The sequence below is a fragment of the Buteo buteo genome, chromosome Z (assembly GCF_964188355.1).
Source record: "Buteo buteo chromosome Z, bButBut1.hap1.1, whole genome shotgun sequence".
Classification (NCBI taxonomy): domain Eukaryota; kingdom Metazoa; phylum Chordata; class Aves; order Accipitriformes; family Accipitridae; genus Buteo; species Buteo buteo.
In genome coordinates, this window is record NC_134204.1 from 54,473,578 (window position 1) to 54,493,464 (window position 19,887).

Here is a 19,887-nt window from a genome sequence, read left to right on the forward strand (position 1 = left end):
GACCCGTGATACACAGCGCTGTGCTGAAGGGGCACCATGGTGCACCCATAGTGCATGCCCAGCACCTTCTGCCAGGCCCTGACATGCTCCAGCTGCTTCTGCACCCTGGCACAGGAATGGGCACTGCTCACTGGCACTTCTATGAAGGTTTTCACAGTGCATCATGGAGGCTTTTCTCCTGGCACCTCCCTCCCAAAACAAGTCCTTCCTCATTACTGCAGCAGTTGAAGGTCAAAGACATTTAGCCACCAACTTGTTTGATGGGCTTTTAAGGCTGCTGGAGGGTAGCTGAACAGCTGCTTTCACATGCACACTGTGACTGCTACAGAGGAGGTTTGCTCTGCCTACTGAACACACTGAAACTCATCTATGACTATGTCATCTTTTATTTTAAATTAGCATTTCTGCTTTAACCTAATGTTCAAGTTTATTTAATGCAGTTCGCTCTGACACTAGGGATCCCTCCAGTCTGACAGAGAAAGATGTAGCCAGCTTCAAGGGCTAGGACTTGTATTTTCAAAAAAAAGAATCAAGCTGGAAATAAGATTTACAAGCTCAAGAGTGAGCGCAGTTAGCCTCTGGAACCACTGGGGGAGGACTGTGGCAAATATCACACGTCTCCAAATCTTTCACTACGGAGGCCAGATGTCTGTCTTGGACAAATTTGTGGTGCAGTCATCATTCTTAAGCTCAGTAGTGTTTCCTTGAAATAGCATGGGAGAACAATCTCTTTCCCTACCAGAAACACTGGATGAATTTCTATGGCGTGATTTATGGAGGAGATCAGGGCAGAAGGCCCTTCTGGCTTGGACTCTGCTGTGACAGCAGTGAGTCATTCCCAGTTCCCAGGGGCTGCAAGTTCTCTGTCTGGTCTTCCAGGTTGTTGGCTGACCAAGGATTTCCTTTCCTATTAAATAAAAATGCATACCAAATAAACCAGTAATAAATATAAGTAAATAATCACAATACATAGAGGAGCAATCCACAGATTTTGCGAAAAGAGAGGGTCTATCAGACTAACACCAAGACTGCATGTCTCATTGTCTGCTAGGGAGATGATGTCTCTGACCAACACTCTACTATATTGCTGCTCATGCCAGGAGAGGACACACCACAGTTTTCAATCAGTGTCAGCTCCTCCATGCTTTGCAAGCATGGGGCTTGCTGGAAGAACCCCAGGATGCTGCCCCGTGCCACCACTGCCGTCTGCTGCAGGCCTGGCTCCCCCAGGACCTTGACGAGGAAGTTGATGTATCTCATAGCTAACCGGAGTGTCTCATTCTTGCTCAGTTTTTTGTCTGGCGGGTGGGTGGGGATGAGTTTCCTCAGCTTGGCAAAGGCGCTGTTGACATTTTGCTGCCTCCATCGCTCCCTGGTGTTGGTGAAGATCTTCCTTGTCATTGTCAAGGTGCTACAAAGCAAAGGCAATGGTGAGTGAATGCTAAATACCCCTGGCTTTCACACAGACTGCTGCTATGGGGGCACTGTAACCTCTGCGCCAGTGGTGAGCACACAGTGGTGGTGCTAGGCATTTCTAATTTTTGCCCTCTGTGGCTGATGCCCTTATCCTGCATGTCCTGCACAGACATCCTGATCCTAATCCCTAATGTCATGTTCCCATTCATAATCATGATCTTTCTTAATTATTGCAGCTGCAACCAGATGCCAGAGTCCAGTAAGGACTTCACAAAGGAGTAAATGGAGTTTAATTTCCTCATACAACCATGTGGTGCTGCTACACACCCAGCTTCTCCAGGCTCCTGGGAGTTCCCCTGCAGCAGAATTCCCAATAGCCAAGGCATTAGTTGTCCCACTGGGCAGCATGAGGGACACCCAGACACTTTTTAGGGGGGAAGGCAGGCAGGCAGGCCCAGGGCAGAACACATCCATGCTTTCCCAACCCCAATTCTCACCTTCTTGGGGGCTGCTTCCAGCTGGCCCAAGCTTGGTGACTCATGGCTGGAGCTAAGCCAGGTGGACTTTCATCATGGGCCTTCAGTGAGCAGACAGCCAACACTACAGACACGTGTGATTATGGTTATTACAGGAGACTTCTCCAGGGAAGCAACAGTCTGGTTCCCTGCCCAGCCCACACTGACTGCTCACTGCTGGTGTCAGAGAGTCTGCAGTCTGATCCATTCAGGTTTCTGCTTTAGCCTCTGAGAGCTGCCAAAACTAAGCCACAAGCCATGAGTGCAGGCTGCAGAAGGAAAGTATGATTCCTACAAAACATGCAGGCATGCCAGCCAAAAGGTCTACATAGGTGTTACCTGTCCACCCTGCCTCACAGAGCTGACCAGCAAAGGGAACCCAGTGTCCAGAGCAAAGCTGGCAATAGAAGAGTGCTGTACAAGGGGCGCACAGTAATTTAAAATGCCATTTGCCAGAAAGGTTGCCAAAAGATCTTGGGATTGCCCTAACCCTGCTCCCACCGCCACTGGAAAGAATCTTCCCTTCTTTCCCACAGCCCTGTGGGAAATATTCACTTCTCCATTTCTGAAGCTGCTCTTTATGCCAATGGCACACAAACAGTTGGAGCGGGAAAAAATTATCTGCAGCCAAGAGACTAAAGGACAAATGTTTCCACTTACCCTCTTATGCATGTGAGAACCTCAGCTTTTTATAGTCATTGGCAAACACATCCTTAGAGCAGTCCCACAGGAGGCTGGGGAGCAGGGGGGATAGCACCCTTCACCCTCAGAAAGAGGAAACTTTGGGGTCACAGCCCAGCTGTGATCCCGTGTCCATGTGAAGCAGCCTCATATCATGCAAGACACTCAGGGTTCACCAAAGTATGTAGTAATAGTCTGAGTGAATAAGGGAATCCCACTGTGACTCAGAAGTTAATTGGGGTGTACTGGCAGGGAGACAAGACATGCATGGCAGACAGAGAAGTTCCCTCCTAGCTCCTTCAAGTCCCAGTCCAGCACTGATTACAAATCACCAGGGAAACACAGTTACAGCATCATAAATTATGTCAGAACCGTGTTCAGAGACCTCGATCAGAGATGCAGCTAATACAGATGCGCCCATGCATACTATATATGGCTACGCCCATGCCACCCATACCTTGCAGGCTCCTCTTAGCCATAGCCTTTACAGAGCTAACACATTTCTATTTTGGTAGAGGTCTGAAATTACTGTCAGGCCCAGTTGTCTACTCTGACTTTAGGGGACAAGAAAATTGTCTCATCAAAACGTCCTTGCTTCCTGAGATGCTCATTTAAAAAGGAAACCCTCATATTTCAGGTTCCTGAGAGTTTCTCAGTTTTTTTGTAGTTAAATTGAGACTCATTGCTTGATCTGAATAGGGATTGTATCTCTCTTTTTCTTTTTTTGCTGTTCTCCTACTCCATGTATTACTTTTGGCTTTTGCTATGGGAAAAAATCTACTTGGTACTTTGCACCTATGTGAAACAGCTAGCATGTACCTTTTTGGCAAGAATGCTGCTGTATCAGTGGTACAGATTTTAAACACTGTCTTCCAGTGCTCCTCTGTACGGCAGCACATTCGCTCCCCAAGGCAAAACTTTTGCCTTTACAGTTTTATGCTTCCAAGCAGCTGCTTGGTTCCATGTGAAATTCAGAATGCCACCTGCTTCTCTCTCTCTCTCCCTCTCTCTCCCTCTCCCTCTCTCTCTCCTGTTTTTGGTGTGTGGGTTGTTTGGGGCTTTTTTAAGACAAATTTAACTGTACAAAGGCAATGATTTTTTATAGCATAGGGAAAGTTATTTGGGCTTCCTTATTTCTTCTAATGGGTTGGGTGGATTATATTTTGCCAGGTCTTTCAGTCTCTGCACTGTAATTCTGGTATATGGGTCTGGGTTTGCTGGATGACTGTTTATATCTCAGCTACAAATACCAACAGAGGGTCTGCTCCCCTGCTGCAGACAGTCCCCAGCACAGCACTCCAGCAAAGCAGGTTAACATCCGGCCCTGGTGCTGTGAACATGTCATCTTGTCCTGTTAGCAGTGTTATTAGTGGAAAAATAACCCCAGCCTACTCATTCACACCACACTTTCTTTGTCTCTCTTCTCTTGCCTTTGCAAAAGACAATACTATGTCTATGGTCACAAGACTTGTCAGCAAACAGATGCCTTTGTGAGGCCACCTCCTGCTTTACACTTTAAAAATTTGTGTTTGTATTTCTGAGATTTATTCAAGATCAGCAAACAAAGGCTCTTTCCCTCCCCCAGTGCCTCCTCTTGCGCTAATAGCTCTACAGGAAGCTTCATTTCAGGTGTAATCTACCTCTGTACACCTCTCCACCTTAAATTCCTCTCTCCTTTTTCCCTTTACTGGTGCAGGTCTCCTGTTGTGCTCGGAGTTTCAGCTAGAAAACTAAGAGAAAAACAAGCGTGGTCCAATCCTGCAGTAATTGTAATGTTTTAGCACAGCTTCTTTTCTTGTATGGTCCCCTACACATCCCTCGAGTTCTCTGTAACCACAGCACCTTCCAGTGTAAAATGCAGCCAGTTTACTACAAGGGATCTGATTTCCATTCCTTTTGTCTCATTCCATTCCTCCTCTTCCCTCCTTCTCTCCAGGCCTCCCCACTAAGCTTGGCTTTCAGTATGATATTACTCGCAGCTTCAGGTCTTTGCCAATGTTGCGCATCTGAGTAATGTATTCTTTAGCTTTCTCTGGTGCACTGTATAAAATATATATTGTCTAGTGGCTGCATGCGGCTTATATCCCACTGGTCCCTTTTGAATCTGTGCAGAAATCGCCTGTTTGTACATATCATGGACAGACAAATTGCATTAACCTCCAAGCCTGGATTCTGTGCTTTCTGGTCACCTTCCCTAACCACAGGTTAACAGCCCCACATTTAGCTGACAATAAAGAAACTCAGGAAGACAGCAGCTTAAATTCAAGAGGATTAATTCTGCTCTTAGGAAGGTAAATCTGGAAGGTTACACCATTTTCACTGGGTGAATTACTTTGAAGGGCAAAATGTTGCCACTGAGGACAGGATTTAACTCAGATCAAGAAGACATGTCCAGAGGTAGTAGGTAAGTGCAGTTTCATGAGCTAAGATCCACATCTGCAGTGTGTAAAGAGAACTGTGCAAAGAAATAACCTCAGCCTGGCAGTGAATCTGCTCCAACAGCCAGAAAGAGAAAAAACAAAACAACACCACCTACCAAACAGATAACTGAAGCTCTTTCCAGTCCCCTGCCTACCTCTTTGGAAAATATAAAAATAAGGTGGGGGGTGGGGGCTGTGTGGAATACTGGCTGTCATTAATGCAGCAGCAAGTGTCACCAGACAAAAGACTAAACAATAGAAAAGATGAAGATCTCTCCCTCGGTAGCAGCAGTTCTCACAGCCTCTCTATGCAAAAGCCATTCAGGCAATTCAGGCAGCAGCAGCTTAGGCACAAAGCACCATCTCTGCTAGGACATTCCCTGGCAAATGGCCCCTGAGCTAGCGGTTAATGTCTATGGGCTGGCAGGGGACTCGCCAGGAGCCCAGCACTCGGTCATAATTAGTGGGTTGCTATTAAATAAAGATCTTGGATGAGAAAGTTCCTCCCTCAAGTTATACCTTTGACCTCAGTGAAGTTAAATCCATGTTGAAACTGGCCACTGGAGACCTACTCCAGCAAATCTTAATCAGACAGCAGATGCCTGCTGCCAGCAAGAATTGGAGTGCTTCTAGGAAACCTGCAGTGCCACACCGTTACTCCATAGGGGAAAGCCAGTGCCTGCTAAAATTGGTTATTTATTTAACACATTGCATTGGATTTTGTGAAGTCCCCTCAGCCCTTAAGTAAATGGCAACAGAAGAGCAGATGGTGCCTGTTTGCTGTATCAGGCAGGTGCTTGTGAGCCTGACCTACCCAAGGGAGCAAAGATTCCCCAGCTATCACTCCTTGCTGCTGTGTTTTGTTCACTTTGCATCAGTGTGATCTGGAGAAGAGGAGAAAGAGGAAGCTCATTGTTTCCTTCTTCAGTTTCATACAAGCCTCAGAGCATGGGACTCAGCTCTGTGCAGAGGGGAAGATTGAGCATGGCTGTCACAAGACATTACACTGCCTATCCATAAAGCATGACTTTTTTTTCCTCACCCTCTACAAGGAATAAGCTCAAACTCTTTGCAGCTGAACCATGCCCTGTTTGCCGCATGGCTGCTTGGATTGCAAGGACTTCCTTTGGGTTGGGAGGGGAAGGAAGAGGAGAGGAGACAATGCATTGCAGCTTCACAGCTTGAAAAGGAGCAGCGCACCTCTAGGTACACCTCCCAGCTTTCCTCAGCCCCCTCTCTCCATCGCTGCCTCCCTGTATCTCGGCACTATACCCCTCCCCAAGTGCCTCCCACCTGAAATCCCACAGGTAGACTGGTCAACAAGGACACAGAGAGAGAGCACAGTGCAGTCAGCCAAATGAAAGCTGGGCTGGCAATCAGGGAATTGAACTTCTGTCCTCATTCTGCTGTTCCTTTGCCTCAGGCAAATTCCTTTTTTTTTTCCTTTCCTGCATCTCTGTGTCCCTCCTGCCTGTAATTAGTTTGTCTCAGCTGCCAGGTTTGTGGAAAGGAAAGAAAGCATTTTTGTGTGTGTGTGTGTTAGAGCAGCCACCAGCACACAGTGGCCCAGCCTTGCTCGGCATTGGTAGGTGCTGTGTTTGCGTAATGAAAGACAAGACCCTCTCCCAGTTCTCACAGGGCGATTCCTAACACCAGCAGTGAACTTCATTTTGTTTCAAATAAGATGTGAGAAGAGGAGTTACTTCAGTAGTAAACAAGGGCTCCTTCACCGCCTCATGCCTCTGTTGGGAGTGTTATCTGACAATCATGCCACAATACAAAGTACAGCAGAGCAGCAAAAATGCTGTAAAAACCAGTCAGCACTGACAAAGTGATTTACCTTTTTTAGAGTCTGTAAATCTGGGGCAAAACGTACATAGTGGAATGTCTACTTCTGGGAGCCCTCCTGTCTAAGAGCAGCATTTACAGAAACACTCACAGCTACGCTGTGCTCTCATTGAACCTTTAGAAAAAGGAAATTGCTGAGTCTTCAAAAGCAACTGTGCAAAAGTCTTAAGCTTAAGTCAGCCTTCATGTTTGGGGATACTGGTCTATATGTGATCACAGCTTCAAAACGCAAGTTTTTCACCTGACCCAGTGTTGCCTCTGGGTTCCTTAGCTTTGTTATCCGAATGCCTTCCTAGAGGGTGCAGTATCTTCAGTGGGAGAGAGAGCTCGCAACTTTCTGAAAAATCAGCCTAGCCTGCAGACTTCATAACCTGGACACCCTGGCATCATGTTCCCTAAGGCTGTCTCAGGAAAGGTAGGTCTGTAAAGCAATGGACTACCACCCAGCAGGCATTTGGGAGAGCAGAAAATATGTGGTTAAGAACTTACCAATAGTCATGAAGAGGTTTACTCTGCACATGGGAGTGGTTTTGTTTTTTTTCCTGTGGGTCCCCTCTTGTCAATGCTTTTTATGTTCCTTTGCAGTAAAGTCTATACCACAGCTCTGTGCAAAACAAAGAACCCACTCATGGGCTGCAACAGCTTTTGCTAAGCAGATGTCTAGTGTATTGGCATGGATATGACAGCTTGCAAAGCTGAGGAAGGAACACTCTGCCAGAAGGTTTAGCCTTTATTTGCTAAACTTGCATTTGTGTTATTTTCTGTTCAAGAAGATCTGAGGGTCTTTCATGGTAAAGTACTTCTCTGTCCTCCTGATCCCTTCTCCAGTAAGGCCCTCTTGTGTCAAAGGCTGAACTACAGTTCCAGTGGGTTTCCTTTAAATACAGTCTCTGCCAAATTAACTTCCCAAATACTACATACAGACACTATCCCTGTGCTTCAGGGTTAACACAGAGAAGAAAAACAGGTTGGTGGTCTTCCAGGAGTTCTTCCGGGACTCATTTTTTTCCAGACTCAGTGTGCAGAACCCTGTTCTACACCGATATTTGCTCCCAGCTCATTACAGCACTCATTCCTGCATACCTCTCTCTGCACCTGCCACTGTGAGGCAGTGAGGTAGCTTTTAATAGCAGAAACACATCCTTTTGCCTTAACTTCTTGCCTTGCCTGCATATGTGGGAAAGTCCACATCCTCCTTACTGAAAGTCTGTTATGTAAAGAAGGAGGGAGGACCAGATGCTGCATGTCTTAACAACTCAGCAAAGAGTGGTCTGCAGCAGCTGACGCTGTTATGGGAGTTGTTAGGAGCAGAGAAGGGAAAATCCAGTGCCGTAAGGGACATTTGCATGAAGGGAATGTAGATCTTGTGTTGTTTGGATATAACCCCCAGAGAATATTTGCTTTTGCATTTTATCCAGGTCTGCTCTGAGGCTGATAGCAAATGTCTCTGTGACTTCAGCAAAAGCAAAACTGAAAGTTTGACAGCATCATGATAGTGGCATCCGGTGACCTGTCTTCCTACCAAACACAGGTTAAAACCAGTCTGCTGACCACCATGGCATCACCCCAGGAATTAATTGGGTCTGCTGTGTGTAAGACTAGAAGTCACCATAAGCATGGAGAAATGTAACCACCACAGCAAATTGTAACTTCCAAAAGTGTGATAAAAACCACGGCAAGAAAAGGACCGTAGTCCTGTTTTCCCATAAATGTCGTGCTGCTCTGTGAGGCTATGCCTGATAGAAAGATCAGTGTGAAGATCATCCCTGCCTTAGCCACAGTCTTGTGGGCACCTGCATTTAGTCACCAAGCCTCCTACCTGGCATGCTGACTCACTTAATTTCTTGGATCAGCTGCTTCTTTCACAACTACTTTGATGATTTATATAAACAGGCAGTAAAAAAAAGCTGCATTTATTTTAGGGGGTTTTTTGGAAACTATATAGAAATTTATGGTGGAAAAAGGTTCTAAAAATCAAATATCATCCTACACTGTTATATGGAAATGGGGAAGGATAGAGACAGCTACTTCAGAAAAATGTTTGGTTTATTGTTTATTAACTTTCTCAGGCAAATTCAGCTTTATGCAGAAGACTACCACTGGAAATCTAAACATGTTCTAGATTGGCAGTTTCAAAAGTATTTTTACAAATCTGAGAGTTATTAATATTTACCAGCAGAAATGAAATTAATAAAATTGCTAAGCTTTTCCTCTCAAGTGAACTATTGAACTGAGCAAAATTCAAATGCCTACATATTTTACATATGCATCAGCTGTATGACAGATGACCAATAAAGTAGTGGGGATATTTTTAAATATGTGAGGAATGGAATTTAAAACTGTTTCTTTATACCTTTACCTGCTGACACTGTCATAGGATTTCCACATAGCCTAGTGCATAAGCATACAGTAAAGTTTAACGAATGCATGGTTATCTATGCTTTTGCAAATAATTTGTTTTAAATATCAAATACCATTGGAGAATTCTGTTAAGTTTTATTTCTAAACTCAGAGAGTCTATGATGCTCTGTGCAATCGTTTTGCACCAGTGCAATAATTCTGATTTACAGTACTTTGCAGTGGTATAAATGAGTTTGTCTAGTGTGTAATTATACAGTTATGATGTAAAAAAATCTAGGAATAGTAGGAACAGTGATTTTAAAATCACATTAGTTTGCTCCACATCTAAGCATCAACATTTCTTTCAAAAGTAGTAAAACCAATTAATAATTTCTCCTGGCATGAGGTCTGATTCACGGAGTCACTGTGGATACTAAGAATTTGAAAAGTCCAGGCACAAAAATAGGGCTACATGGTTACTTTGTTTGACTAAATGTAGCCACCTGTAAGTGGCCATTTCTGTAACTATTCTCTTTGTCAGATCAGGTGCCTTACTTTTAACTTCTTGGTGACAAGATTCAGAGATGCCATGATAAGAAATAAAAATCCAGTGGATGTTAAAATGCTATTGCAGAAATTCCTTCCTTTGAGGATATTCCCTGCTCGGAGAGGAAACTTTGGCATTCCTAAGAAAGTTGCAAGATAAGCCCAAAAGAGGGGAGGCAACGCTGTAAAGAGAAGAGGCCATTGTCACTTACTTTTCTGGTCACGGGCTCTTGTGGCTCTTGAAACCTGGTCAGCAGGCACACGGACAGCAAAACCGGATGTTTCCTATTTTTCCTTCCCAACTGCTCTCGCAGTGCCTGGCTGCAGAACTCGCTCTTGTTGGAGTCAGCCTAGTGCTCATCCTGGCTGCCTCATTTATAGAGTAGCAGGTCCTTTGTCTGGCGCGTGTCACCACTAGTCCTAGCAATCCAGGGAGCTTATTTTGCATCTCCCAGGAGATTCTCTCTATCCTGCCTTTTCTCTTCTTACCACATGCCCGCTGCCCTTTTCTGGGGCTGATATGGGGCAATGGCTGAGACTATACTTACTAGCCTTAGAGCAACTCTGGCACCAACTCTGCACTTTGTGGGAAAGGATGCAACTGGCTCATGCAAGAATCTAATTTTTCTCTTTTTTTTTATTTCTTTGGGGGGAGTGGGGGTGTTAATTTATTTAGTCAGCTCTGAGCTTGTAAATGTCTCCAGAGACAGAGATGCAGTACTCATTCAAAAGCCAGCTTTAAAATGACTCACTACTGTGGGACAGGCTGGTGTGTTTATTGTATTCCTAAGCAGGAGATTCCCTCTCTGCTCTGACAGTAAGTGCGGTGAGGTCGTGGGGGTGACCATGTGCTGACAAACCGATCCTGCACTACCTTTTCTGGTGAAAGCTCCCTTTCACTTAGAGTCATGGCTAGCACCTCCTGCAGCCTGGAGGACAGGAGGACAGCTACAGCTGCTGCAGTCTCAGTGCTGCCCCAAGCCCTGCACTGGCCCTCTGCCTGAGTCCGCATGACAACAGGAGGCTGTGGGTGTGAATTTACACATCTACTAGCTTGCCCTTCACTTCAGGGCCCATGCAGTGCACTAAGGTTAGGTTTAATTCATGCTTTTACAGCAAAGGTGAGCCAGCTCCATACCCCTGTGGCTAGGACGCAGGGTTGGTGAAACAGAGGCTTCTTTCCCCACTGCTGGGCTGGCCCCAAAACTTCCTCTCAGCTCAGGGACAACAGGCAAGCAAGCTGAATTCTGAACATCTGTGTCTATGACAGAGACTGATCCACCCAGCCTCCCCTCACCCTGGGTAACAACTCTCTTCATAAGTGAAACACTGGAACAGATTGCCCAAAGGGATAGTAGATGCCCCATCCCTGGAAACATTCAAGGTCAGATTGGACAGGGCTCTGAGCAACCTGATCTAGCTGAAGATGTCCCTGATCATTGCAGAGGGGTTGGACTAGATGATCTTTGGAGGTCCCTTCCAACCCAAATTGTTCTATGATTCTATGACTCTATGAAAATAGTCACAAAATTGCCCCAGGCACAAGCCAACAAGGTCATAACCTTGTTACAAACATACAAAGCCTTTGGGACCCATATGACCTTGTCTGCACCTCCATCCACTTCTCCATTAGGTGCTGGGAGTTTTCCTTTGCTTGGAGGGAGAACAAGAGCAAGATACCTACTTATGCACTGGGAGCAACAGGATACTAAAGGGGAACAAAGGATAGGGAAGGAGAAGCCCCAGCTAATCACCCCACTGCAGTCATGGTACAGGAAAATGCCTGCGTCCAGGATAGGGTAGCTTTAAGCACACCCCACCACTTTCCTCTGCTGAGCCCCAAGAGACCTCAGCTCTTACCCAGACCACCTCACCCAAAACAGCAAGCTGGCTAGGTAGACCTCACCTACCAGGCTTTTAAAAGCACTGCAAATGTTTCCGTTAACGCGATTGCCCCCATAAATATTAACAACCCAGCAGTGGAATGATGTGGTTGCTCTCCAGAGAGGGCGAGTAGTTCCCCACAGAGCTTGACTGAAGGTTCAGCCCTTTCACACGGTAAATTAACAGCGACACTACAGCCTGAAAGCTGTGTCAACCGCTTCATTTAGCACAAGTGTTATGTTAACTAAAGGCCCTATTCCAGAGGGGCCTTTGGCCTCACAGAAGCCTTATTTCCATGTAATTTACATTGGAAAGTTGTGGAGTGCCCCTCCTCTCTGTTACTTCCTCCAACCCATTATTTACCCAAAATCTGCCCTGAGATGCTCCAGCCAGCACGCAATGGTAGGGAAGGGAGCTTGTCAGTCCAGAAAGGGGAGGGAGATGAAGCTCTTTATCCCTAATTGCATGGATACTTCACTGCCTAGAGCTTTCAAAACCTGGCCAGATGAAGCACTATAAAATATACAGCCAGGAAAGTGTCTGTTCTTGCAGGGAGAGGGGTTGGATGGGCTGCTATTCATTCTCTTTCACGTATCCATACAAGAGAGATGGATCCTGCTCCTGTTGCTGTCAGATGCGTGCCCTCTCCAGAAGCAGGTTCATGGCAAGAAACCTGCCTCACTGGGGAAACATGAGGAGAAAAGGGGACATCCTAGCACCCTCCCGTGTACTTCAGAAAAGCCAGCACATCTGTTTAGTGTTTCAGCCACATCTCAAGGTCTCCCTGTCTCCCTCTCATTGTACAAGGGAATTACTCCTCCTGAACACCTCTGTGGCAGCCCAGCAGCAGCTGTGCAACCTGCAGCACCTGAGACATCCTCAGCTTCCCCTCACTCCCCTGCTCCCCACTGTCCCCTGGCACCCTGCAGCCCCAGCTTTTTTCGTCCTGTGAGAGGCCATGGCCACAAAGCTCTGCATCTGCTGCAAGCACAGCAACACTTTTCCTGCACTGCTGGGACACGCCGTGACCCACTGTCAGGCCGTGGGCAAGAGGTCCCAGGTGTCAAGCTGGCGTTGTTGTCAAGTCATTGAGAATGCTGATGAGATGGCACAGGGATGCTGACTTTTACGCTAGCCTTAAGGGTCTTTTCCACACTGTCAGATTGCTCCGAAGGGGTCAAACATGAGGGTCTGCTTCACTGTCTCTTTATTAAGCTTCCTATTGAAGTGTGATTACTTGGCACCGATGAACTACATCAGTCTCATTCACCTTCCTCTCCGTACTCAATAGTGACATGGCAGAAGGAGGAATACATTATCAATATATTCCTGCAGTCCTGGGATTACTTTTCCCTAGAGCAGTCCATAGTTGCCAGGATAGTATAGCTCAGCCAGGAGTAAGGAGAGGGGAACAAGAGCAGTGAAAGCAATATTGCACCCTGGGCATGCTCTTCCTCACAAAAATTTCTGCTAGGATCCATCCTGACAGTTTCCTTGGAGTCTGGGGCAATTCTTTACCAGCAATGGGTCTGGGTTTTAGCAGCCACCCATTATCAGTTCATGAAAAGTCAAGGGGAAACAGAATGTATTTTGTAACTTGCATTCTGCCTCCAAACTGCAGTTGGTATTAGCATATTTGCTAGTGGAGTGGCCACATTTTCCCTTCTCAGATACTTCTCTCAGAAAGTAGAGTTCCAGTGCCCTTACAGCACTGATGAGGAAAGGAGAGTGGGGAACACTGCATGTGCAGATGGGGTAACTAGGGACATACAACTGTTGTGTCTGCAGATGCAGAAACCACTGTTTTATTGCAGCAGTGCTGGCAGGCCCTTGCTGAAATGCAGACCCACTCTGCCAGGCAGCTACACATTCTTCCTAGAAGGGAGACATTCCTTGTCAAGTTTTATGAAACAAAAGCAGGGAGAGAAATGAAAATCTAGTCTCAGCCCTCTCATGGGTAAGAAGTGACGCTGAAGAGGAGAACAGGTACTGACCCCCTCTGGAGGACACTGTCCTTCCCCATTTCTTCTATCATGCCCAACAGGTACTCCCACCAGAAGCAGTCCTGAACTCACATTTAGTGCACTTGCTTTTTGAAGATCCATACTTCAGTCAGCTCATCCGCTTGCCTTAGCACTACAGGTACAAGTAACAGTTAGACCTGGGTGAAGCAACAGACTGCCTGCATTGTCAGTCATTTATGCAACAGCATTTACACACGTGTCTCTGCAAAGCAGAAGATGTGAGAGTTGGCCACTTTGAAGAAATCAAGAACATACGGGTGGTTGCAAAGTGTGAACGTCCTCAAAACTGGGTTTCTCATGTCCCTTTTTGAAATTCAGCATGCCAGCATTTAAATTCCAGCTCCTGAAACATCCTAGGGGGGTAACCCTAGTTATTTCTCTTCCTAAAAGGAAGAAAAGTGGTTCCTGGCACATGTGACTGTGCGGTATGCAGGCAGGAGCAAAAGGCTTTATCCTGCTACTACACAGTTTCCAGGGCCAACAGAAGCCTTTCCAAGATAGAGTAATGGTCAGATGGAAAAAAAAACATTTGTGTTTCACACTGGGCCAGACCTCAAACCCCGTCTTTCTCCAGAAAAATTCTTACTACAGAAGAGCAGGAAATCAAAGAGAATCCTGCCTAAATATGGGAAGAGATGTCAGAAGACGGGCCTGGATTCAAATTATTTTTCCCCCTTTGTGGGGTGACCCCTTTCAGTCTGATGAAAGCAGCACACAGTGATGGACAGAAAAAGGACAGCAAGAGGCTGCAAACACACAGCCACATTATCACTGTGAGTTCAGACCCACGCTCTACAGATGGGAACAATAAGAAGCAATTATACACATCTGGGCTCCTGCCCTTTAAAATAAAAATTTAGATCAATAGATTTTGAATATAGCGAGCTGGAGGAGGCTTGTTGAGGTTCAGAACAGCAGCTGCATGCAGACTGCTGAAATATTAAACTTCCATCATCTGAAGCTTTTTGTAACGTTTTGAATCTCTTATTAATGTTAACAAAACACTCACATCAGGGGGTGCTTTAAATTCTGGCCACACTCTTCAGCTTAATTCCGGAAGCCCAAAATCTTCTCCTTTTCAGTGCTGAAACTTGCTGATAGCCTTGAAGAAACTGTTCAGCCACAGAAGAAAGAGACTGAAAACCTAATGTTTCTCTAAATCTTCCACTGAGAGCAAGAGAGAAGAGACAAGCAGCTCATTTTCCCTTTGACATAAACATACCTAGACATTAAAAATTCTTTGGAAATCACCTAAAACAGAGAAAAACAAGGCAGTCACCTAAGAGAATCAGCAGCTGCCATTTTCACTGGCACACAATGCTGAGCTCAGACAGGTTGCTTGCAGCAATAGGGCCACCACGTAAGCATCACTGAAAGCAGGGATTCAAAGAAACGTGGAGTTGAATATACCTTCCTGGCCAGACTATAAGCCCTGAAGGGTCTGCGGCATAGATGTGTTTGCACCTGCTACAACAGTCTTTAATAACAAAAAGTAAGGACTGAGAGATTTAATATCCAGTATGTCTTCAAGCAAAACGCTCAACCCCCAGCCACGTGTATTCGATGCGCTAGGAGTTGTCAGGCTTTTGGGACAGTCTGGCAAGTTCTCTTTCTTCATATGAAAGTCTTTGAAACCATGAGGCTTGTTCTTTGAGGTAAGCTGTTGCAAGGAGCAAGGGAATTTGCTCTGAATCTCCCTAACATCTCTTCTTACTACAGGTTGCTGCTTGGGAATGGCTGAGGTTGAAATCCTCAGAGGAGAGGTCCCATATTTGGTGCTTGAGACTGCTCCTCTTGCAGGACCAGCAGTGCATGTGTGTGCAAAGGGAAACTCCCAGAAACCCAGCTTCTGAGGAGTTCATTATGATTACGCAGTCCGTTTCACATAGGAAAACCAGACCTGCTCACTATTCTGACTCTGAAAGGTAACTTTCTTCCTTTGCTTTTGAAGTTTTGCCATCCTATTTTTTCTCAGTTATGAATGTATGCCCTTATTGCTGCCTTAATGATGGAGAGATGGTACAATTAATTTCATATTTAATTTTCAATTGCTTTGTTTCCATTGTTTTTAAATATATCTCTATATTTCAGATTCTCAGCTGGTGTAAACTGAGGTACTTTCATTGGTTACTATAGAACAGTGCTGGTCCTCAGCATGCAGAAATCACTCCATTACTCTTTCAGTTCACCTGTATTCCATCATATGACTGTGCTACATGTCTCTTTACTTTCCACTGGCTCTACAAAAGCCAACAGCAGCCAGAGGAAGGAAGACAAATTTTTGGCAAAATTCCTCAAGGTAAGAACTCTGCAATCTGCACATCTGGCCACCTGCATTTTCAAAATGATTTTGCAAGGTCAGCCAGAAGCTCCTAATTGTGTGGACCAGGCTGTCCATCCCCCACTGGACCATGAGTATCTTTCCTGCAGAGCTTGTGTCCCAGCTTCTCACGTCACAGCACAGGGAAGAAGCTCCATTAACACCAATAAAGTCCTTCGTGTACACATTAGCATGTGTTCACCCCAACTGTGTCACCTGAGCCCATGAAACCCAGACATGTCCTGTGATTAGCTTGACCCATCAAACCAGCAAGGTCTGAACTCTGCATGTGCAATATTTTTAATAGCCTATGAATAGCCCTTCAGGCAGCTTTGCATACCGACTGTGAACAAGATGTATCAGGACATGTGTTCAACAGTGTGAAGAAGGACTGGGGAACAAATTCTCTTGATCTTCTGTAAATAGTACCAAAAGACCAGTAGGAAACCCTGTCTGGGGTAGAAAACCTCGATTTCCAATGTGTTGCATCTGCCATGAGAGAGGCAGTCTTATCTTTGTCACAAACAAAAGAAACTGTAGTCAGTCAGGAGTATTACACAGCAAATGTAGGTCAGCTCAGCTTTCTGGGTGGCTTCAGTGGCCGCACAAAGAATAAATAAGCTCTCAGCTCCTCTGTTTTAGTTGTAAGTGACCTTTCTTGCCTTCCTCAGCTTTCTACTCCAGTTTGTAAAAAAACCACCACCACTCCTATCTGGATGAAAATGTGGCAGCCTCAGAGACCAAGTAAGTGCCATAAGCCATGGTTTGAGTACCAGTGAAACTTGAGTAAGATGTTGTTGTGATTGCCAGGGCTTCTGACAAGTGTTTCAGGAAGACATAATCCTATATGAAACCCAGAGCCAGAGGACGTGATTACCTTGTATGCACTAAAGCACAAGTGCAAGTTTTAGGTGATTCAGTGCTTGCATGTCCAGGCTTTGCAGACAGAGCTTCAGTGGCCATTTTTGATAATCTGTCCCGTCATTCAGTTTGGTTGCTGTGTTCAGTGACTAAGTCCAGACTGCTGACAGCACCTCTCAACCCAAAACTTTTTTGGGGTGCTGGGCTTTACATTATGAGTGAACAAACTTGTAACACATCATGAACGCAAAAGAAAGGACAGGAAGTCACTTTGCTCCAAGGAGGTCAGGGATGCTCTTCCAGTGCACAAAATGTAACATCCCGGGGCAAAGTGCCGACCTCCAGGAATGCACTGGCATTGGTCTCCTCAACCCGGTACTGAGGCACTATTAATACACAGGCAGCGCCCACTCCTGACCTTTGATTTGCTGATGTCTCCCGCTGCTTTGCCAAGCAGGAACGCCTGTCCGCACAGAAACAAAGCCCTGCTCCGCTGCTCCTCGTCTCGGCACCCTCTACCCACGCCTTTCAGCAGCGCTGCCTTTTTGCAGTTTAAATGTTTCTTTTTAGAGTGCCTTTTATTTCCAGCTTGGAGAGCAGGGGGATGAGAGATGGGATAGGGATGCTGAAGTAGTAATTTACATAATCTGATTAACAGAGGATTATCCAATGGCTGCTGAACAGCCTTAGTGTGCTTGAGCTAAAAACCTTACTATTCATTGCTCTCACCACGCCGTGGGACAGCTGCACCTGCAGCACCAGCTAATTCTCTCTTGGGGACTTCAAGGAAGGAGAAAAGCAGGGGCAAAATTTTATTATTATCTGCGGGAGGGTTGAGGAGCTTCAGCTTCTTGTGTGCAGTCCCTAATTGATCTGTCTGCATTAGTCTTCAGGAAGCTGAAATGAAAGCTGAGCCAGTTGGCATTATCAGGAACAGCCATCACCTTTGAAAAGGGCCAGCTTGTGTGGCTCCTCCTGGTTTCCCTGTGGGTAGTTCAGTGGGGCCTGTCCAGACCCGCTGCAGAAAGGAGCTGGGTAGAAAGGTCCATGTGGCCACATGCAAGAACCAAAAGCACAGATTCCTGTGTGCTCACCTGTCGTGGTTTAACCCCAGCCAGCAACTAAGCACCATGCAGCCGCTCACTCACTCCCCCCCACCCAGTGGGATGGGGGAGAAAATTGGGAAAAGAAGTAAACCTCGTGGGTTGAGATAAGAACAGTTTAATAGAACAGAAAAAAAGAAACTAATAATGATAATGATAACACTAATAAATTGTCAACAGCAATAATAACAGGATTGGAATGTACAAATGATGCGCAGTGTAATTGCTCACCACCTGCCGATCGACACCCAGGTAGTCCCCCAGCCGTGATTCCCCTGCCCCCCCCCCAGTTTATATACTAGATGTGATGTCCCATGGTATGGAATACCCCTTTGGCCAGTTGGGGTCAGCTGCCCTGGCTGTGTCCTGTGCCAACTTCTTGTGCCCCTCCAGCCGGGCATGAGAAGCTGAAAAATCCTTGACTTTAGACTAAACACTACTGAGCAACAACTGAAAACATCAGCGTTCTCAACATTCTTTGCATATTGAACTCAAAACATAGCACCGTAGCAGCTACTAGGAAGATAATTAACTCTATCCCAGCTGAAACCAGGACATCACCAGTACCCCACTCAGCTGGGAGCAAACCAGATCCAATCCTTGCTCTAACATCACCAGAGAGCTTCTCAGGCTGTAGCCCACACCTCTACCCTCAGGAGCTATGTAGTGACAAGGGGATGAGTATGCTCAGGGTTTGCAAAGCCTCACACCCAACATGTTATCTTTTTATTGCCCAGGAGCTGCCACATGGTCCAGTTATCCAGGGACTTGGCTGAGGTGGCAACTGTGGGACAGGCTGCAGGACCCACCAGAGCAACCCAGCTGTACGCTCAGGGGAGAAGGAATAATCCTGCAAAACTGCTGTCCCACAAGCACAGTCTAAGACCTCCAATACAGGAGAGCAGCTAACTCTCCTGCAGCAAGCAGACTAATAAAAAACTGAAGAGGTGAATGCCATAGCTCCTTGGACATACTACAAAACTCAACAGCGCATAAGGGCATCGACTGGGGCTGAGTCAAGCTCTCCCAGAAGAAGGGGGAGAGGGATGAATTTCAGGTCCTGGCAAGACAAGAAGAGTTTGGCTCCTGGTTTCAACAGAACCAGGTCTGCACCCCAAATGTCCACTCATGATGAAGGGGTGAAACTCCAAGCTGAGAAACTTGTTAACTTTAGAATGGAAAGGACTGGGGACACCGATTTCCAGATTAGGAGAAACAGCAGATAGCATGAGCAGGATCCTCCCATGCACATTCACATCAAAGCCAGGGAAAGAAGAAGAATTTGGACATTTTTCCATTGTACAGAGGGACATCTGTAAGGCCAGGCAACTATAAGAGGTTTTTGAGCCTTCCAAGGAAACAAAACCTGGACTTTCAAGAAGAAAAGAGACACAGTCAAATTTAATCCTCCAGTAGAAATGCTGCAATATAATCACCCAAGACTAATTCTGAGTCTTTGTTTCGAGGAGCATACTCCATCCTCACAACTAGGTCTGGAGATGCTGGTATAGCTTTACATATTCACTCATGCCTGCTGTGTTTGTCTGGGGGTCTCTGAAGACCTACATGACAGCTGCCATTCACAGATATCACCTAAACAGATTTGCAGTGCAATGTGTCTTTCTTACCCCCGCCAACAGCAGCGTGAACGAATAATGCTACACAGTGGTCTAGTTAAATAGGGAGATGGCAGAGTATCATGAAGTTATTCTGCCCATTTGTTTCTCCCATTTCTTCTCCTCTTCTGAGGCAAGAAGGGGAAATAATTTCTGACTGTTGGGAAAAAGCACAACAAAAGCTGGGAAGCAACCACCAGATGAGATTTTGTGTGTGCTGACAGCATATGCACAGCCATCTCTACTGAGTGGTTTTTTTCAAGGAGCTGCAACACGGAGAGCTGCCCTTTTGCTGTGTGTTGCACAGAGACCA

The 19,887-nt window shown here is 45.9% G+C and overlaps 1 protein-coding gene and 1 long non-coding RNA gene across 5 annotated transcripts; one reads left to right on the forward strand and one right to left on the reverse strand.

The window, feature by feature from the left end:
• Positions 1–497: 497 nt before the first annotated feature.
• On the reverse strand, positions 498–10,133 carry TAL2 (TAL bHLH transcription factor 2). Of its 4 annotated transcripts, XM_075020445.1 has the most exons (3): positions 2,592–2,701; positions 1,914–2,016; positions 498–1,411 (listed from the first exon to the last, which is right to left on the reverse strand). In XM_075020445.1, exons 2-3 carry the CDS (start codon positions 1,955–1,957, stop codon positions 1,048–1,050), a joined length of 408 nt encoding a protein of 135 aa, XP_074876546.1. In that variant the 5' UTR covers positions 1,958–2,016; positions 2,592–2,701; the 3' UTR covers positions 498–1,047. The 4 variants fall into 4 exon arrangements, with proteins under 4 accessions (XP_074876546.1, XP_074876549.1, XP_074876547.1 ...); XM_075020448.1 differs by lacking the exons at positions 1,914–2,016; positions 2,592–2,701 and adding an exon at positions 9,979–10,133; XM_075020446.1 differs by lacking the exon at positions 1,914–2,016 and having other exon boundaries at positions 2,592–2,779.
• A 5,689-nt stretch (positions 10,134–15,822) lies between these two features.
• On the forward strand, positions 15,823–19,545 carry LOC142027206 (uncharacterized). The gene is made up of 3 exons (XR_012649038.1): positions 15,823–15,973; positions 16,666–16,738; positions 18,696–19,545. It is a non-coding gene; the product is annotated as an uncharacterized LOC142027206 (long non-coding RNA).
• The last annotated feature ends 342 nt before the right edge of the window (positions 19,546–19,887 follow it).

Coding starts and splice junctions, on each gene's coding strand:
- TAL2 (XM_075020445.1), bottom strand. CDS start 1,957: ATGAGTCACCAAGCTTGGGCCAGCTGGAAGCAGCCCCCAAGAAG. Junction 1,412..1,913: donor TGGAAGCAGCCCCCAAGAAG/GTGAGAATTGGG, acceptor TTTGCTTTGTAG/CACCTTGACAATGACAAGGA.